The sequence below is a fragment of the Rutilus rutilus genome, assembly GCF_951802725.1.
Source record: "Rutilus rutilus genome assembly, chromosome: 24".
NCBI lineage: Eukaryota > Metazoa > Chordata > Actinopteri > Cypriniformes > Leuciscidae > Rutilus > Rutilus rutilus.
This window is the reverse complement of record NC_140228.1, coordinates 2515528-2538100: the sequence shown is the minus strand read 5'-3', so window position 1 is coordinate 2538100 and position 22573 is coordinate 2515528. Positions and strand designations below refer to the sequence as shown.

Sequence of the window (22573 nt, the reverse complement as noted above, 5' to 3'; positions counted from 1 at the left end):
ACATCAACATCAGAGTAACACTTACTGGAGGAACATCAACATCAGAGTTACACTTACTGGAGGAACATCAACATCTACATCAGAGTTACACTTACTGGAGGAACATCTATATCAGAGTTACACTTACTGGAGGAACATCAACATCAGAGTTACACTTACTGGAGGAACATCTACATCTACATCAGAGCTACACTTACTGGAGGAACATCAACATCTACATCAGAGTTACACTTACTGGAGGAACATCTACATCAGAGTTACACTTACTGGAGGAACATCTACATCAGAGTTACACTTACTGGAGGAACATCAACATCAGAGTTACACTTACTGGAGGAACATCAACATCAGAGTTACACTTACTGGAGGAACATCTACATCTACATCAGAGTTACACTTACTGGAGGAACATCTACATCTACATCAGAGTAACACTTACTGGAGGAACATCTACATCAGAGTAACACTTACTGGAGGAACATCAACATCAGAGTTACACTTACTGGAGGAACATCAACATCAGAGTAACACTTGCTGAAGGAACATCTACATCAGAGTTACACTTACTGGAGGAACATCTACATCTACATCAGAGCTACACTTACTGGAGGAACATCAACATCTACATCAGAGTTACACTTACTGGAGGAACATCAACATCTACATCAGAGTTACACTTACTGGAGGAACATCTACATCAGAGTTACACTTACTGGAGGAACATCAACATCAGAGTTACACTTACTGGAGGAACATCAACATCAGAGTTACACTTACTGGAGGAACATATACATCTACATCAGAGTTACACTTACTGGAGGAACATCTACATCTACATCAGAGTAACACTTACTGGAGGAACATCTACATCTACATCAGAGTAACACTTACTGGAGGAACATCAACATCAGAGTTACACTTACTGGAGGAACATCAACATCAGAGTAACACTTGCTGAAGGAACATCTACATCAGAGTTACACTTACTGGAGGAACATCAACATCAGAGTTACACTTACTGGAGGAACATCAACATCTACATCAGAGTAACACTTACTGGAGGAACATCAACATCTACATCAGAGTAACACTTACTGGAGAAACATCAACATCAGAGTTACACTTACTGGAGGAACATCAACATCAGAGTTACACTTACTGGAGGAACATCAACATCAGAGTAACACTTGCTGAAGGAACATCTACATCAGAGTTACACTTACTGGAGGAACATCAACATCAGAGTTACACTTACTGGAGGAACATCAACATCTACATCAGAGTAACACTTACTGGAGGAACATCTACATCTACATCAGAGTAACACTTACTGGAGGAACATCTACATCAGAGTAACACTTACTGGAGGAACATCTACATCAGAGTAACACTTACTGGAGGAACATCTACATCTACATCAGAGTAACACTTACTGGAGGAACATCTACATCAGAGTTACACTTACTGGAGGAACATCAACATCAGAGTAACACTTGCTGAAGGAACATCTACATCAGAGTTACACTTACTGGAGGAACATCAACATCTGAGTTACACTTACTGGAGGAACATCTACATCTACATTAGAGTAACACTTACTGGAGGAACATCTACATCAGAGTTACACTTACTGGAGGAACATCAACATCAGAGTTACACTTACTGGAGGAACATCAACATCAACATCAGAGTTACACTTACTGGAGGAACATCAACATCTACATCAGAGTAACACTTGCTGAAGGAACATCTACATCTACATCAGAGTTACACTTACTGGAGGAACATCTACATCTACATCAGAGTTACACTTACTGGAGGAACATCTACATCTACATCTGAGTTACACTTACTGGAGGAACATCAACATCAAAGTAACACTTACTGGAGGAACATCAACATCAACATCAGAGTAACACTTACTGGAGGAACATCTACATCAACATCAGAGTTACACTTACTGGAGGAACATCAACATCTACATCTGAGTTACACTTACTGGAGGAACATCAACATCAGAGTAACACTTACTGGAGGAACATCTACATCTACATCAGAGTTACACTTACTGGAGGAACATCTACATCTACATCAGAGTTACACTTACTGGAGGAACATCAACATCTACATCAGAGTTACACTGACTGGAGGAACATCTACATAAGAGTAACACTTACTGGAGGAACATCTACATCTACATCAGAGTTACACTTACTGGAGGAACATCTACATCTACATCAGAGTTACACTTACTGGAGGAACATCAACATCTACATCAGAGTAACACTTACTGGAGGAACATCTACATTAGAGTAACACTTACTGGAGGAACATCTACATTAGCGTAACACTTACTGGAGGAACATCAACATCAGAGTAACACTTACTGGAGGAACATCTACATTAGAGTAACACTTACTGGAGGAACATCAACATCAGAGTTACACTTACTGGAGGAACATCAACATCTACATCAGAGTTACACTTACTGGAGGAACATCTACATCTACATCAGAGTTACACTTACTGGAGGAACATCAACATCAGAGTTACACTTACTGGAGGAACATCTACATCTACATCAGAGTTACACTTACTGGAGGAACATCAACATCTACATCAGAGTTACACTTACTGGAGGAACATCTACATCAGAGTTACACTTACTGGAGGAACATCAACATCAGAGTTACACTTACTGGAGGAACATCAACATCAGAGTTACACTTACTGGAGGAACATCAACATCAGAGTTACACTTACTGGAGGAACATCAACATCAGAGTTACACTTACTGGAGGAACATCTACATCTACATCAGAGTTACACTTACTGGAGGAACATCAACATCTACATCAGAGTTACACTTACTGGAGGAACATCTACATCTACATCAGAGTAACACTTACTGGAGGAACATCTACATCTACATCAGAGTAACACTTACTGGAAGAACATCAACATCTACATCAGAGTTACACTTACTGGAGGAACATCTACATCTACATCAGAGTAACACTTACTGGAGGAACATCTACATCTACATCAGAGTAACACTTACTGGAAGAACATCAACATCAGAGTTACACTTACTGGAGGAACATCAACATCAGAGTAACACTTGCTGGAGGAACATCTACATCTACATCAGAGTTACACTTACTGGAGGAACATCAACATCTACATCAGAGTTACACTTACTGGAGGAACATCTACATCTACATCAGAGTAACACTTACTGGAGGAACATCTACATCTACATCAGAGTAACACTTACTGGAAGAACATCAACATCAGAGTTACACTTACTGGAGGAACATCAACATCAGAGTAACACTTGCTGAAGGAACATCTACATCAGAGTTACACTTACTGGAGGAACATCAACATCAGAGTTACACTTACTGGAGGAACATCAACATCTACATCAGAGTAACACTTACTGGAGGAACATCAACATCAGAGTTACACTTACTGGAGGAACATCAACATCAGAGTTACACTTACTGGAGGAACATCAACATCAGAGTAACACTTCCTGAAGGAACATCTACATCAGAGTTACACTTACTGGAGGAACATCAACATCAGAGTTACACTTACTGGAGGAACATCAACATCTACATCAGAGTAACACTTACTGGAGGAACATCTACATCTACATCAGAGTAACACTTACTGGAGGAACATCTACATCAGAGTAACACTTACTGGAGGAACATCTACATCAGAGTAACACTTACTGGAGGAACATCTACATCTACATCAGAGTAACACTTACTGGAGGAACATCTACATCAGAGTTACACTTACTGGAGGAACATCAACATCAGAGTAACACTTGCTGAAGGAACATCTACATCAGAGTTACACTTACTGGAGGAACATCAACATCTGAGTTACACTTACTTGAGGAACATCTACATCTACATTAGAGTAACACTTACTGGAGGAACATCTACATCAGAGTTACACTTACTGGAGGAACATCAACATCAGAGTTACACTTGCTGGAGGAACATCAACATCAACATCAGAGTTACACTTACTGGAGGAACATCAACATCTACATCAGAGTAACACTTGCTGAAGGAACATCTACATCAGAGTTACACTTACTGGAGGAACATCTACATCTACATCAGAGTTACACTTACTGGAGGAACATCAACATCTACATCTGAGTTACACTTACTGGAGGAACATCAACATCAGAGTAACACTTACTGGAGGAACATCTACATCTACATCAGAGTTACACTTACTGGAGGAACATCAACATCTACATCTGAGTTACACTTACTGGAGGAACATCAACATCAGAGTAACACTTACTGGAGGAACATCTACATCTACATCAGAGTTACACTTACTGGAGGAACATCTACATCTACATCAGAGTTACACTTACTGGAGGAACATCAACATCAGAGTAACACTTACTGGGGGAACATCTACATCTACATCAGAGTTACACTTACTGGAGGAACATCTACATCAACATCAGAGTTACACTTACTGGAGGAACATCTACATCAACATCAGAGTTACACTTACTGGAGGAACATCAACATCAACATCAGAGTAACACTTACTGGAGGAACATCAACATCAGAGTTACACTTACTGGAGGAACATCAACATCAGAGTTACACTTACTGGAGGAACATCTACATCTACATCAGAGTTACACTTACTGGAGGAACATCAACATCTACATCAGAGTTACACTGACTGGAGGAACATCAACATCAGAGTTACACTGACTGGAGGAACATCAACATCAGAGTTACACTTACTGGAGGAACATCAACATCTACATCAGAGTTACACTGACTGGAGGAACATCTACATCAGAGTTACACTGACTGGAGGAACATCTACATCAGAGTTACACTTACTGGAGGAACATCAACATCTACATCAGAGTTACACTTACTGGAGGAACATCAACATCTACATCAGAGTTACACTTACTGGAGGAACATCTACATCAGAGTTACACTGACTGGAGGAACATCTACATAAGAGTAACACTTACTGGAGGAACATCTACATCTACATCAGAGTTACACTTACTGGAGGAACATCTACATCTACATCAGAGTTACACTTACTGGAGGAACATCAACATCTACATCAGAGTTACACTTACTGGAGGAACATCTACATCAGAGTTACACTTACTGGAGGAACATCAACATCTACATCAGAGTTACACTGACTGGAGGAACATCTACATCAGAGTTACACTGACTGGAGGAACATCTACATCTACATCAGAGTTACACTTACTGGAGGAACATCAACATCTACATCAGAGTTACACTGACTGGAGGAACATCTACATAAGAGTAACACTTACTGGAGGAACATCTACATCTACATCAGAGTTACACTTACTGGAGGAACATCTACATCTACATCAGAGTTACACTTACTGGAGGAACATCAACATCTACATCAGAGTAACACTTACTGGAGGAACATCTACATTAGAGTAACACTTACTGGAGGAACATCTACATTAGCGTAACACTTACTGGAGGAACATCAACATCAGAGTAACACTTACTGGAGGAACATCTACATTAGAGTAACACTGACTGGAGGAACATCAACATCAGAGTAACACTTACTGGAGGAACATCTACATCTACATCAGAGTTACACTTACTGGAGGAACATCTACATCAACATCAGAGTTACACTTACTGGAGGAACATCTACATCAACATCAGAGTAACACTTACTGGAGGAACATCTACATCTACATCAGAGTTACACTTACTGGAGGAACATCTACATCAACATCAGAGTTACACTTACTGGAGGAACATCAACATCTACATCAGAGTTACACTTACTGGAGGAACATCAACATCTACATCAGAGTTACACTTACTGGAGGAACATCAACATCAGAGTTACACTTACTGGAGGAACATCTACATCTACATCAGAGTTACACTTACTGGAGGAACATCAACATCAGAGTAACACTTACTGGAGGAACATCAACATCAGAGTTACACTTACTGGAGGAACATCAACATCTACATCAGAGTTACACTTACTGGAGGAACATCTACATCAGAGTTACACTTACTGGAGGAACATCAACATCAGAGTTACACTTACTGGAGGAACATCTACATCTACATCAGAGCTACACTTACTGGAGGAACATCAACATCTACATCAGAGTTACACTTACTGGAGGAACATCTACATCAGAGTTACACTTACTGGAGGAACATCAACATCTACATCAGAGTTACACTTACTGGAGGAACATCTACATCAGAGTTACACTTACTGGAGGAACATCAACATCAGAGTTACACTTACTGGAGGAACATCAACATCAGAGTTACACTTACTGGAGGAACATCTACATCTACATCAGAGTTACACTTACTGGAGGAACATCTACATCTACATCAGAGTAACACTTACTGGAGGAACATCTACATCTACATCAGAGTAACACTTACTGGAGGAACATCAACATCAGAGTTACACTTACTGGAGGAACATCAACATCAGAGTAACACTTGCTGAAGGAACATCTACATCAGAGTTACACTTACTGGAGGAACATCAACATCAGAGTTACACTTACTGGAGGAACATCAACATCTACATCAGAGTAACACTTACTGGAGGAACATCAACATCTACATCAGAGTAACACTTACTGGAGAAACATCAACATCAGAGTTACACTTACTGGAGGAACATCAACATCAGAGTTACACTTACTGGAGGAACATCAACATCAGAGTAACACTTGCTGAAGGAACATCTACATCAGAGTTACACTTACTGGAGGAACATCAACATCAGAGTTACACTTACTGGAGGAACATCAACATCTACATCAGAGTAACACTTACTGGAGGAACATCTACATCTACATCAGAGTAACACTTACTGGAGGAACATCTACATCAGAGTAACACTTACTGGAGGAACATCTACATCTACATCAGAGTAACACTTACTGGAGGAACATCTACATCTACATCAGAGTAACACTTACTGGAGGAACATCTACATCAGAGTTACACTTACTGGAGGAACATCAACATCAGAGTAACACTTGCTGAAGGAACATCTACATCAGAGTTACACTTACTGGAGGAACATCAACATCTGAGTTACACTTACTGGAGGAACATCTACATCTACATTAGAGTAACACTTACTGGAGGAACATCTACATCAGAGTTACACTTACTGGAGGAACATCAACATCAGAGTTACACTTACTGGAGGAACATCAACATCAACATCAGAGTTACACTTACTGGAGGAACATCAACATCTACATCAGAGTAACACTTGCTGAAGGAACATCTACATCTACATCAGAGTTACACTTACTGGAGGAACATCTACATCTACATCAGAGTTACACTTACTGGAGGAACATCTACATCTACATCTGAGTTACACTTACTGGAGGAACATCAACATCAAAGTAACACTTACTGGAGGAACATCAACATCAACATCAGAGTAACACTTACTGGAGGAACATCTACATCAACATCAGAGTTACACTTACTGGAGGAACATCAACATCTACATCTGAGTTACACTTACTGGAGGAACATCAACATCAGAGTAACACTTACTGGAGGAACATCTACATCTACATCAGAGTTACACTTACTGGAGGAACATCTACATCTACATCAGAGTTACACTTACTGGAGGAACATCAACATCTACATCAGAGTTACACTGACTGGAGGAACATCTACATAAGAGTAACACTTACTGGAGGAACATCTACATCTACATCAGAGTTACACTTACTGGAGGAACATCTACATCTACATCAGAGTTACACTTACTGGAGGAACATCAACATCTACATCAGAGTAACACTTACTGGAGGAACATCTACATTAGAGTAACACTTACTGGAGGAACATCTACATTAGCGTAACACTTACTGGAGGAACATCAACATCAGAGTAACACTTACTGGAGGAACATCTACATTAGAGTAACACTTACTGGAGGAACATCAACATCAGAGTTACACTTACTGGAGGAACATCAACATCTACATCAGAGTTACACTTACTGGCGGAACATCTACATCTACATCAGAGTTACACTTACTGGAGGAACATCAACATCAGAGTTACACTTACTGGAGGAACATCTACATCTACATCAGAGTTACACTTACTGGAGGAACATCAACATCTACATCAGAGTTACACTTACTGGAGGAACATCTACATCAGAGTTACACTTACTGGAGGAACATCAACATCTACATCAGAGTTACACTTACTGGAGGAACATCTACATCTACATCAGAGTAACACTTACTGGAGGAACATCTACATCTACATCAGAGTAACACTTACTGGAAGAACATCAACATCAGAGTTACACTTACTGGAGGAACATCAACATCAGAGTAACACTTGCTGAAGGAACATCTACATCAGAGTTACACTTACTGGAGGAACATCAACATCAGAGTTACACTTACTGGAGGAACATCAACATCTACATCAGAGTAACACTTACTGGAGGAACATCAACATCAGAGTTACACTTACTGGAGGAACATCAACATCAGAGTTACACTTACTGGAGGAACATCAACATCAGAGTAACACTTGCTGAAGGAACATCTACATCAGAGTTACACTTACTGGAGGAACATCAACATCAGAGTTACACTTACTGGAGGAACATCAACATCTACATCAGAGTAACACTTACTGGAGGAACATCTACATCTACATCAGAGTAACACTTACTGGAGGAACATCTACATCAGAGTAACACTTACTGGAGGAACATCTACATCTACATCAGAGTAACACTTACTGGAGGAACATCTACATCTACATCAGAGTAACACTTACTGGAGGAACATCTACATCAGAGTTACACTTACTGGAGGAACATCAACATCAGAGTAACACTTGCTGAAGGAACATCTACATCAGAGTTACACTTACTGGAGGAACATCAACATCTGAGTTACACTTACTTGAGGAACATCTACATCTACATTAGAGTAACACTTACTGGAGGAACATCTACATCAGAGTTACACTTACTGGAGGAACATCAACATCAGAGTTACACTTGCTGGAGGAACATCAACATCAACATCAGAGTTACACTTACTGGAGGAACATCAACATCTACATCAGAGTAACACTTGCTGAAGGAACATCTACATCAGAGTTACACTTACTGGAGGAACATCTACATCTACATCAGAGTTACACTTACTGGAGGAACATCAACATCTACATCTGAGTTACACTTACTGGAGGAACATCAACATCAGAGTAACACTTACTGGAGGAACATCTACATCTACATCAGAGTTACACTTACTGGAGGAACATCAACATCTACATCTGAGTTACACTTACTGGAGGAACATCAACATCAGAGTTACACTGACTGGAGGAACATCAACATCAGAGTAACACTTACTGGAGGAACATCTATATTAGAGTAACACTTACTGGAGGAACATCTACATTAGAGTAACACTTACTGGAGGAACATCTACATCTACATCAGAGTTACACTTACTGGAGGAACATCTACATCTACATCAGAGTTACACTTACTGGAGGAACATCAACATCAGAGTAACACTTACTGGGGGAACATCTACATCTACATCAGAGTTACACTTACTGGAGGAACATCTACATCAACATCAGAGTTACACTTACTGGAGGAACATCTACATCAACATCAGAGTTACACTTACTGGAGGAACATCAACATCAGAGTAACACTTACTGGAGGAACATCAACATCAGAGTTACACTTACTGGAGGAACATCAACATCAGAGTTACACTTACTGGAGGAACATCTACATCTACATCAGAGTTACACTTACTGGAGGAACATCAACATCTACATCAGAGTTACACTGACTGGAGGAACATCAACATCAGAGTTACACTGACTGGAGGAACATCAACATCAGAGTTACACTTACTGGAGGAACATCAACATCTACATCAGAGTTACACTGACTGGAGGAACATCTACATCAGAGTTACACTGACTGGAGGAACATCTACATCTACATCAGAGTTACACTTACTGGAGGAACATCAACATCTACATCAGAGTTACACTTACTGGAGGAACATCAACATCTACATCAGAGTTACACTTACTGGAGGAACATCTACATCAGAGTTACACTGACTGGAGGAACATCTACATAAGAGTAACACTTACTGGAGGAACATCTACATCTACATCAGAGTTACACTTACTGGAGGAACATCTACATCTACATCAGAGTTACACTTACTGGAGGAACATCAACATCTACATCAGAGTTACACTTACTGGAGGAACATCTACATCAGAGTTACACTTACTGGAGGAACATCAACATCTACATCAGAGTTACACTGACTGGAGGAACATCTACATCAGAGTTACACTGACTGGAGGAACATCTACATCTACATCAGAGTTACACTTACTGGAGGAACATCAACATCTACATAAGAGTTACACTGACTGGAGGAACATCTACATAAGAGTAACACTTACTGGAGGAACATCTACATCTACATCAGAGTTACACTTACTGGAGGAACATCTACATCTACATCAGAGTTACACTTACTGGAGGAACATCTACATCTACATCAGAGTTACACTTACTGGAGGAACATCAACATCTACATCAGAGTTACACTTACTGGAGGAACATCTACATCTACATCAGAGTTACACTTACTGGAGGAACATCTACATCTACATTAGAGTTACACTTACTGGAGGAACATCAACATCTACATCAGAGTAACACTTACTGGAGGAACATCTACATTAGAGTAACACTTACTGGAGGAACATCTACATTAGCGTAACACTTACTGGAGGAACATCAACATCAGAGTAACACTTACTGGAGGAACATCTACATTAGAGTAACACTGACTGGAGGAACATCAACATCAGAGTAACACTTACTGGAGGAACATCTACATTAGAGTAACACTTACTGGAGGAACATCAACATCAGAGTAACACTTACTGGAGGAACATCAACATCAGAGTAACACTTACTGGAGGAACATCTACATTAGCGTAACACTTACTGGAGGAACATCAACATCAGAGTAACACTTACTGGAGGAACATCAACATCAGAGTTACACTGACTGGAGGAACATCAACATCAGAGTAACACTTACTGGAGGAACATCTATATTAGAGTAACACTTACTGGAGGAACATCTACATTAGAGTAACACTGACTGGAGGAACATCAACATCAGAGTTACACTGACTGGAGGAACATCTACATTAGAGTAACACTTACTGGAGGAACATCAACATCAGAGTAACACTTACTGGAGGAACATCTACATTAGAGTAACACTTACTGGAGGAACATCTACATTAGAGTAACACTGACTGGAGGAACATCAACATCAGAGTTACACTGACTGGAGGAACATCTACATTAGAGTAACACTTACTGGAGGAACATCTACATCTACATCAGAGTTACACTTACTGGAGGAACATCAACATCAGAGTTACACTTACTGGAGGAACATTAACATCAGAGTAACACTTACTGGAGGAACATCAACATCAGAGTTACACTTACTGGAGGAACATCAACATCAGAGTTACACTTACTGGAGGAACATCAACATCAGAGTTACACTGACTGGAGGAACATCTACATTAGAGTAACACTTACTGGAGGAACATCTACATCTACATCAGAGTTACACTTACTGGAGGAACATCAACATCAGAGTAACACTTACTGGAGGAACATCTACATTAGAGTAACACTTACTGGAGGAACATCAACATCTACATCAGAGTTTCACTGACTGAAGGAACATCAACATCAGAGTTACACTTACTGGAGGAACATCTACATCTATATCAGAGTTACGCTTACTGGAGGAACATCAACATCTACATCAGAGTTACACTGACTGGAGGAACATCTACATCAGAGTTACACTTACTGGAGGAACATCAACATCAGAGTAACACTTACTGGAGGAACATCAACATCTACATCAGTTACACTTACTGGAGGAACATCAACATCTACATCAGAGTTACACTGACTGGAGGAACATCTACATCAGAGTTACACTTACTGGAGGAACATCAACATCTACATCAGAGTTACACTGACTGGAGGAACATCTACATCTACATCAGAGTTACACTTACTGGAGGAACATCAACATCTACATCAGAGTTACACTTACTGGAGGAACATCTACATCAGAGTTACACTCACTGGAGGAACATCAACATCTACATCAGAGTTACACTGACTGGAGGAACATCAACATCTACATCAGAGTTACACTTACTGGAGGAACATCAACATCAGAGTTACACTCACTGGAGGAACATCAACATCTACATCAGAGTTACACTGACTGGAGGAACATCAACATCAGAGTAACACTTACTGGAGGAACATCAACATCAGAGTAACACTCACTGGAGGAACATCAACATCTACATCGGTTACACTTACTGGAGGAACATCAACATCAGAGTTACACTCACTGGAGGAACATCAACATCTACATCAGAGTTACACTGACTGGAGGAACATCAACATCAGAGTAACACTTACTGGAGGAACATCAACATCAGAGTAACACTCACTGGAGGAACATCAACATCTACATCAGAGTTACACTTACTGGAGGAACATCAACATCAGAGTTACACTCACTGGAGGAACATCAACATCTACATCAGAGTTACACTGACTGGAGGAACATCAACATCAGAGTTACACTTACTGGAGGAACATCTACATCAGAGTAACACTTACTGGAGGAACATCAACATCTACATCAGAGTTACACTTACTGGAGGAACATCAACATCTACATCAGAGTTACACTGACTGGAGGAACATCAACATCAGAGTAACACTTACTGGAGGAACATCAACATCAGAGTAACACTTACTGGAGGAACATCAACATCTACATCAGAGTTACACTGACTGGAGGAACATCAACATCAGAGTTACACTTACTGGAGGAACATCTACATCAGAGTAACACTTACTGGAGGAACATCAACATCTACATCAGAGTTACACTTACTGGAGGAACATCAACATCTACATCAGAGTTACACTGACTGGAGGAACATCAACATCAGAGTAACACTTACTGGAGGAACATCAACATCAGAGTTACACTCACTGGAGGAACATCAACATCTACATCAGAGTTACACTGACTGGAGGAACATCAACATCAGAGTTACACTTACTGGAGGAACATCAACATCTACATCAGAGTTACACTGACTGGAGGAACATCTACATCAGAGTAACACTTACTGGAGGAACATCAACATCTACATCAGAGTTACACTTACTGGAGGAACATCAACATCTACATCAGAGTTACACTTACTGGAGGAACATCAACATCAGAGTAACACTTACTGGAGGAACATCTACATCTACATCAGAGTTACACTTACTGGAGGAACATCAACATCTACATCAGAGTTACACTTACTGGAGGAACATCTACATCAGAGTAACACTTACTGGAGGAACATCAACATCTACATCAGAGTAACACTTACTGGAGGAACATCTACATCAGAGTTACACTTACTGGAGGAACATCTACATCAGAGTAACACTTACTGGAGGAACATCTACATCTACATCAGAGTAACACTTACTGGAGGAACATCTACATCAGAGTTACACTTACTGGAGGAACATCTACATCAGAGTAACACTTACTGGAGGAACATCAACATCTACATCAGAGTTACACTTACTGGAGGAACATCAACATCTACATCAGAGTTACACTGACTGGAGGAACATCAACATCAGAGTAACACTTACTGGAGGAACATCTACATCAGAGTAACACTTACTGGAGGAACATCAACATCTACATCAGAGTTACACTTACTGGAGGAACATCTACATCAGAGTTACACTTACTGGAGGAACATCTACATCAGAGTAACACTTACTGGAGGAACATCTACATCTACATCAGAGTAACACTTACTAGAGGAACATCTACATCAGAGTTACACTTACTGGAGGAACATCAACATCTACATCAGAGTTACACTTACTGGAGGAACATCTACATCAGAGTTACACTTACTGGAGGAACATCTACATCAGAGTAACACTTACTGGAGGAACATCTACATCTACATCAGAGTAACACTTACTGGAGGAACATCTACATCAGAGTTACACTTACTGGAGGAACATCTACATCAGAGTAACACTTACTGGAGGAACATCAACATCTACATCAGAGTTACACTTACTGGAGGAACATCAACATCTACATCAGAGTTACACTGACTGGAGGAACATCAACATCAGAGTTACACTGACTGGAGGAACATCTACATCTACATCAGAGTTACACTGACTGGAGGAACATCAACATCAGAGTTACACTTACTGGAGGAACATCAACATCAGAGTAACACTTACTGGAGGAACATCTACATCTACATCAGAGTAACACTTACTGGAGGAACATCTACATCAGAGTTACACTTACTGGAGGAACATCTACATCAGAGTAACACTTACTGGAGGAACATCAACATCTACATCAGAGTTACACTTACTGGAGGAACATCAACATCAGAGTTACACTTACTGGAGGAACATCTACATCAGAGTAACACTTACTGGAGGAACATCTACATCTACATCAGAGTAACACTTACTGGAGGAACATCTACATCAGAGTTACACTTACTGGAGGAACATCAACATCAGAGTTACACTTACTGGAGGAACATCTACATCAGAGTAACACTTACTGGAGGAACATCTACATCTACATCAGAGTAACACTTACTGGAGGAACATCTACATCAGAGTTACACTTACTGGAGGAACATCTACATCAGAGTAACACTTACTGGAGGAACATCAACATCTACATCAGAGTTACACTTACTGGAGGAACATCAACATCTACATCAGAGTTACACTTACTGGAGGAACATCAACATCTACATCAGAGTTACACTGACTGGAGGAACATCAACATCAGAGTTACACTTACTGGAGGAACATCAACATCAGAGTAACACTTACTGGAGGAACATCAACATCTACATCAGAGTTACACTTACTGGAGGAACATCAACATCAGAGTAACACTTACTGGAGGAACATCAACATCAGAGTAACACTTACTGGAGGAACATCAACATCTACATCAGAGTTACACTCACTGGAGGAACATCAACATCAGAGTTACACTTACTGGAGGAACATCTACATCAGAGTAACACTTACTGGAGGAACATCAACATCTACATCAGAGTTACACTTACTGGAGGAACATCTACATCAGAGTAACACTTACTGGAGGAACATCTACATCAGAGTAACACTTACTGGAGGAACATCAACATCTACATCAGAGTTACACTTACTGGAGGAACATCTACATCAGAGTAACACTTACTGGAGGAACATCTACATCAGAGTTACACTCACTGGAGGAACATCAACATCTACATCAGAGTTACACTTACTGGAGGAACATCAACATCAGAGTTACACTCACTGGAGGAACATCAACATCTACATCAGAGTTACACTCACTGGAGGAACATCAACATCTACATCAGAGTTACACTTACTGGAGGAACATCAACATCAGAGTTACACTCACTGGAGGAACATCAACATCTACATCAGAGTTACACTGACTGGAGGAACATCAACATCAGAGTAACACTTACTGGAGGAACATCAACATCAGAGTAACACTTACTGGAGGAACATCTACATCAGAGTAACACTTACTGGAGGAACATCAACATCTACATCAGAGTTACACTTACTGGAGGAACATCTACATCAGAGTTACACTGACTGGAGGAACATCTACATCAGAGTTACACTCACTGGAGGAACATCAACATCTACATCAGAGTTACACTTACTGGAGGAACATCAACATCAGAGTTACACTCACTGGAGGAACATCAACATCTACGTCAGAGTTACACTGACTGGAGGAACATCAACATCAGAGTAACACTTACTGGAGGAACATCAACATCAGAGTAACACTTACTGGAGGAACATCTACATCAGAGTAACACTTACTGGAGGAACATCAACATCAGAGTTACACTTACTGGAGGAACATCAACATCTACATCAGAGTTACACTTACTGGAGGAACATCAACATCAGAGTTACACTTACTGGAGGAACATCAACATCTACATCAGAGTTACACTTACTGGAGGAACATCAACATCTACATCAGAGTAACACTTACTGGAGGAACATCTACATCAGAGTAACACTTACTGGAGGAACATCAACATCAGAGTTACACTTACTGGAGGAACATCAACATCTACATCAGAGTTACACTTACTGGAGGAACATCTACATCAGAGTAACACTTACTGGAGGAACATCAACATCAGAGTTACACTCACTGGAGGAACATCAACATCTACATCAGAGTAACACTTACTGGAGGAACATCAACATCAGAGTAACACTTACTGGAGGAACATCTACATCAGAGTCACACTTACTGGAGGAACATCTACATCAGAGTTGCCTGAGAGCAGCCTATTCAAATTCCTCAAGCGGAAAATGTTTAATACTTGTAAAAATACAGATTTCTCAGAATGTTTAACATCAAAATTGAACAGCGCTGATGTTACTGTAATATTTGCATAATGTTATTGGTCTTTTTCATGCATTTCTTTATATAATGATAAACCTAAGAGATCATAACTGTAGAGTTTGCAGGACAGTGGTGTGTTAAAATTACTCAGGCATTAATGTCAAAATGTTATATTTGTATGAAGCTTTATACCAGTATTATTTTAGCTTTCATTTTTCTTTCATTAATATTTTGAATTAGCTTTTATTTTTATATTTTCAGTTTTCATGTTAATTTTAGTTTAATTTGTAGTCATTTTATTATGTGCTTTTGCCATTTTATTAGTTTTTTATTTTATTTTAAATATTGCTATTAAGGTTTAATTTATTTTTATTTGAGTTTTTATTTATTTTCAGTCAATAATTTTAGCGCTTCAACTTATGCAAACTTATTTCAGTTTAAAATGTTCTTTTATTTCTTTTATTTCTAATTTTCTTTAAGTTTTAGTTTAAACTAATATTTATATTTTATTGTTTATCAATTAACAGAAATGTTTTTAATAGTTTTAATTAATGATAATAACCCTGCTTTTTACTAAATTACAGCTTGAACATCTAATCTAACGGTCATTGTAATAGCTGCATTCTAAACATGAATTGATCTTTTTTAAGCATTATTGATTGTATTATTACTGGTCTTTGCCTTTATGCATATAAATAGTAATTTATACACTGCAAAGATTATATTTTGCGTACACATTAAGTGACTGCAGTGAATGGTCTTGATGTATTATTGATGTCATGATTAATGTACAGTGTGATGAAGCCGTACTTGAACTGTTCGTCAGCGAGGAGGAGATGACACAGAGCGGCGCTGTGATCTCTCTTCTTCAGCAGAGATCGGCCTTTCTCATGGAAACCCATCGCCAGGATCAGAGCCTGAGATCGGGAGAGGAATTCAAGAGATGGGATATTAATGCAAGCACTGCTGTCTGTCTGAACACACACTCATAATGATGTGCTGAAGCAATGATCATGAGAGGAAAACAGTGTCAGAGTATCACTGATCACTTTTAAACCAATCTTCTGAAGGATTATACACTCATATTTCATCTGTGAGTTTCAGGAGGCTGGATGACACATTCATTAGAATAATCTTCAGGACATGTATCGATACAGTATCATGAAGACGATCACCTTCCTCTCCTCGTCAGGGATCTGGAGTGGATTTCCTTTCTGATCTGCGATCTCTAAAAACGGGGTAGTGGTCGGATCCTCACTCCAATCTGAGGGACACACAAGTGCACAATATTTATTATTATTATTTAAATGATTTATTATTGACCAAAAACTTTAAAGTACATAATTTACTATATATATATATATTATATATATATATATATATGCACAAACATATTACAAACTTTTATGTTAGATGTGATTCATCGATTTGACAGCACTACTATATATATATATATATATATATATATACACATACACACAAATTTATGCATTTTGCAGACAATTTTATACTAAGTAACTGACAAAAGAGGCCAACAACATTCATAACATACAACAGCAGGTTTATTCATTTATTTATTATATATTTATTTTATATGCATATAACATACATGTAATATGTATAATTGACCATTTTTATCAGCATATTTCTTTTATGTATTTTCTATGTCTATTATGTAAAAAATTATAATTATGACAACTTTAATTTTTTTTATATATTTATTTAAAGATGTAGAAATTTTATATACATGTATGTAACATATATAATTGACAAAAAAAAATACACACACTCACACATACGTTAGTTTCTATGTAAGTTTAGCAATTTAAGCATTATGATTAAGGTATTAGTTATTATGTTTCACGTCACAGCTTATATTATTTTGTGTATTTTGGAACAGTGGACTGACCAATCCAGGCCCAGATTATCTGGAATATAACACATTTTGTGATGTTCACCTCTCTCTGACAGGATCTGGAAACCCTTCTCTGTCCTCTGCACTCCTTCATCCTGACTGTGCTTCTTCTCCTCTTCCTCCAGCATTTCTCTCTTCGCCTCATCCGACGCCACTTTCAGCACCATGATCTTACTGTTGTTCTTCACCTTCTGTTCATCCAGCCGCATCCCTTAAACACACACGGCTCGTCTTACAACATGCGCTGATCAATGGATGAATAAATGTTCAAATCGGCGTCAGTCGTTTACCTGGAGACAGCTTCTTTCCAGCCAAAATCAGCTTGAAGTGTTTCAATTTAAATTCCTCGCTTATCCTTAAAGCAGAAGAGGTTTATAATCAAACACAGGACACAGAGGATGAGACAGAATCGTTCAAATGAGTGAATCACTTCAGAAATGATTCACCAAGAAATCAACATTTACACTTCAGAAATTATTAATTTTGCAACACTGTTATGAACTGAACTGAATAATGACACCATTGTCCTCTGTAGAACTGCTAATAGAATTGAACTGAACTGATCTTGTTTCATAATTTATGAACTTTACAGTTATTGAACTGAATCAACACACAAAAAAAAATTCGGTATTTTACACTTAAAGCCCTGTTTACAGATCGTTTCTGATGAAATAGAACGGTTAAGATTAAAATTTGGACACATGCTGCTGTCCCGAGAATTTTAGGTTTATTTTGCTTTCCCCCCCACCTCCAGAATGGCTGCATATGTGCACTGGAACAATCCTCAGGCATGTGATTGGCCAAGGACAAAAAAGCAGGAAAATATACTGAGAGACAAAACAGCTCCTTGGAAAAAATGAAATGTAATATTGTAGTAGTTATAAACAAAGGTTTATTTTAGTTCAGATTAACATAATGTCAAAATAAAACCGACATAATGTTACTTGAAGGCATTATAGCCTACTATTCCTGCCGAACTTTCATGGTTGCACTTAACGTAGTGTGTTACTACAGTAAATCCATGGTGAATGTTGCTGATCTGTGGACAGTTAACACTGGATAGTTCATTCATGGCACAATGTTTCTTCCTGGTTTCCACGCGCTGTTTGATCCGTTAATAACGGAGAAATGTGAATGTTTCTCACTAGATCTCGCAGCGATGTTATTACTTATGTGGCGAATTCAAATGCTGTCTTTACTGGATCTCTTATTAGCGTTGTGTAGTAACATATTCATATTTGTCTTATCTAGCCTATCTTTCATATTTGTTTGCGATCCGCCGCAAAAAAAAAAAAAACAAGAAGAAGAAGAAGAAGAAAACAACCCCATTTGAGTTTCCGCGCGGAGTAATACCGTACCTCACAGCACATCCAATACAAGTCAATGGAGTTGGACAAAAACTACGATAAAATCTGTTGGAAAGCATATTTTGCAGCGATTTTTGTGTGAGCATATCAGTGAACACCCCTGACCACTCGTGGGGGGGGGGGGGGGGGGGGGGGGGCAAAAGAAACCTAAAATTCTCGGGACAGCAGCATGTGTCCAAATTTTAATCTTAACCGTTATATTTCATCAGAAACGATCTGTACACAGGGCTTTATGTGTAAAATACCGAACTTCTCCTTTAAGGGGCCGATCACACCTGTCGCGTTTTTTTGCAGTGAGAGGTGCCTTTTTTCAAGTGGTTTCCTATGGCAGCGAGCGTTCTGCGCACTGTTTATGCGCCTGCTGCGCCTCGCGTTCCCTATCAAGGCTACAGAACTTCGACATTACAGATGTGACGTCGTATATGGGAACTCCTCTCCTCTCCGCTCAAATCGTGTGCTAGAAAGCTGATACTCCAACTTACAAAAGGATATTCGCGGAGATACCTCTACTGTCTTCTGCATCCGATGGCGACCACTTGTAACTTATGCTCGGGCCCCATAGTGCCCCCAGACACGCACCTGTTCTGCGTCGAGTGCATGGGGCTGGCCGATGCCGAGTCAGCCCTCAAGGATGGCGGGTCTTGCGAACACTGCGCAGACATGTGTCTAACCCTAACGAGCTCTCAGGGCCAGGCGGGATGAAGCTCGCACAGCAGCTGGGATCGGGCCCACTGCCGCCACCGAGCCGCTGGTGGGCCCCCCCCCAATCGCGGAGTCGAGGTTCGACCCCCGGTGAGTTTTCCCGACGCTCACATCCCCGGTATTCTGAACCGCGGGGCGGACATGCTCTCGAGGAGCGGGATTCCTCAAGGGGAATGGAGGCTTCACCCCGGGACGGTTCAGCTGATATGGAAGCGTTTCGGCAGAGCGGAGGTCGACCTCTTTGCAACGAGCGAGAACACGCATTGTCGGATGTTCTTCTCACTGTCTCGTTCCCCCCGGGAGGGGGACGCGCTGACCACGCGATGGCCGAAGGTTTGCCTCAATCGAATTAAGTGAGAGGCGGGCCTTCTGTTTTAGTGATGAAAGCTACAGTTGCTTGAACGCCAGGAGAGTGCGAGGATGGAGGATAAACTTGTGGTGCTCTCGCAGGTTACCAGGAGCTTAACGACTTCACGAACCATAACTACCATAATGTTAACAGAAAGTAAATAAAGATAATAAAAGGCTGATTTGACGTTTACTTGACTGACAGGACAGCTGTTTCAGTGGTTGCCTAGTAACATAAAAAACTCAGCGCACTGCTCGTTCTGTGTGATGGTAAAGTGCTGTGCACCGTTAGGTGTGATCGCCCCCTAATGCAGTTTGCATCATTTATTCTGTTCTTTCCCTCTTCTGTAATATGTCTGTATTGTAACATGTCTCGACTCACCGGTTCTTCAGCTCTTGTGTGGTGATGTCCAGTTTGGTTTTAAAAACTTTACTTTTCTTTTTTTGAAGGAAACAACAAACACAGAGTTAAATCAGTAAACAGTTGAGTAAGAGTGAATCTGAACGCATGATCCCGCACCTCTCCTCCTCCAGGCAATTGAAGCTTAAGCGAAGCCACTGACGTCTCTTTAAACTCTTTATTCCCTTCATCTTTCCTGCTGGTGTCTGATCTGAGGACCTCCAGCGATGACATCACTTCCTCCACAGTGAAGCCAGTGACAGGAGCGTATTTCACAGCCAGTTCCTGAGCAGAAGAGATGAAAGCAATTATAAGAGAAACAGGTGATCGAGCAGCAGGTGTTTCACTCACACACACATTCTCTCTCTCCCTCACACCCGCTCGCTCACCTGTAAGTTGTGGAGCTCCGGGTCTCCGGTGTCCGTCGTGAAGGGCTCGAGCCACAGACGGATGTTGTCCTGCCGGAGGAGAGTGATCAGCCGGGCCTGGATGTGCTGCTCATCCAACGCTGCAAACCAGCAGAGATGAAGAGGATCGGAATCAAACGCGTCTGGAACTGAAACTGAAACCAGCAGCTCTTGAATGGATGGAAATCCCCTAGAAATCCAGAATATACCATTAAGTCATACACTATTTATACGCATAAAATAACACCAGCGAGTAGACACATTTAGACGATTTATATAGATGTTATTCATATGTATGTGTATGTGTTGTCAATGTGATTAAATATATCAGTTGTCGAGATGTTGAGGACGTCTCACCCACTCTGCTGCGCTGCGCACACGTGATATGTTGTTGTTGTTGTTTTCTTCCTGGTTTCTTTTTTTGTTGTTGTTGCTTTTAGCACCTCCTGCTGGACTGGGGATGAACTCTTTTTGTTAGTTTTAATTTTTTGATTTATGTTTATAATGATGATATTATTTATTCTTTTTATTTATTTAAAACACTCGTAAAGGAGGAAATGCTTGTTCCTGAGAGTTCACATGACTTACTTCACTAATTTGTAATATATCCAGCTAAAAATGAGTTAACTCCATTCGATATAAAGCACCTGTTTGGAGAACATTGTCAATAAAAAAAAGAGAAACAATTTATATGTAATATATGTCATTAATATA

The 22573-nt window shown here is 39.9% G+C and overlaps 1 protein-coding gene across 1 annotated transcript in view; it reads right to left on the bottom strand.

The window, feature by feature from the left end:
* The window catches only part of LOC311283989 (NEDD8 ultimate buster 1-like), a gene marked incomplete at its 5' end in the record, with an annotated part of 33385 nt that extends 10864 nt beyond the window's left edge, over positions 1 to 22521 (bottom strand). The window contains 9 exons of the mRNA XM_084398802.1: positions 17531 to 17637; positions 17896 to 17984; positions 18679 to 18846; positions 18926 to 18990; positions 21435 to 21490; positions 21573 to 21737; positions 21842 to 22049; positions 22217 to 22326; positions 22507 to 22521. Coding sequence (XP_084254928.1) covers positions 17531 to 17637; positions 17896 to 17984; positions 18679 to 18846; positions 18926 to 18990; positions 21435 to 21490; positions 21573 to 21737; positions 21842 to 22049; positions 22217 to 22326; positions 22507 to 22521 — 983 coding nt within the window. The remainder of the gene's footprint in view (positions 1 to 17530; positions 17638 to 17895; positions 17985 to 18678; positions 18847 to 18925; positions 18991 to 21434; positions 21491 to 21572; positions 21738 to 21841; positions 22050 to 22216; positions 22327 to 22506) is intronic.
* Between the last annotated feature and the right edge of the window lie 52 nt (positions 22522 to 22573).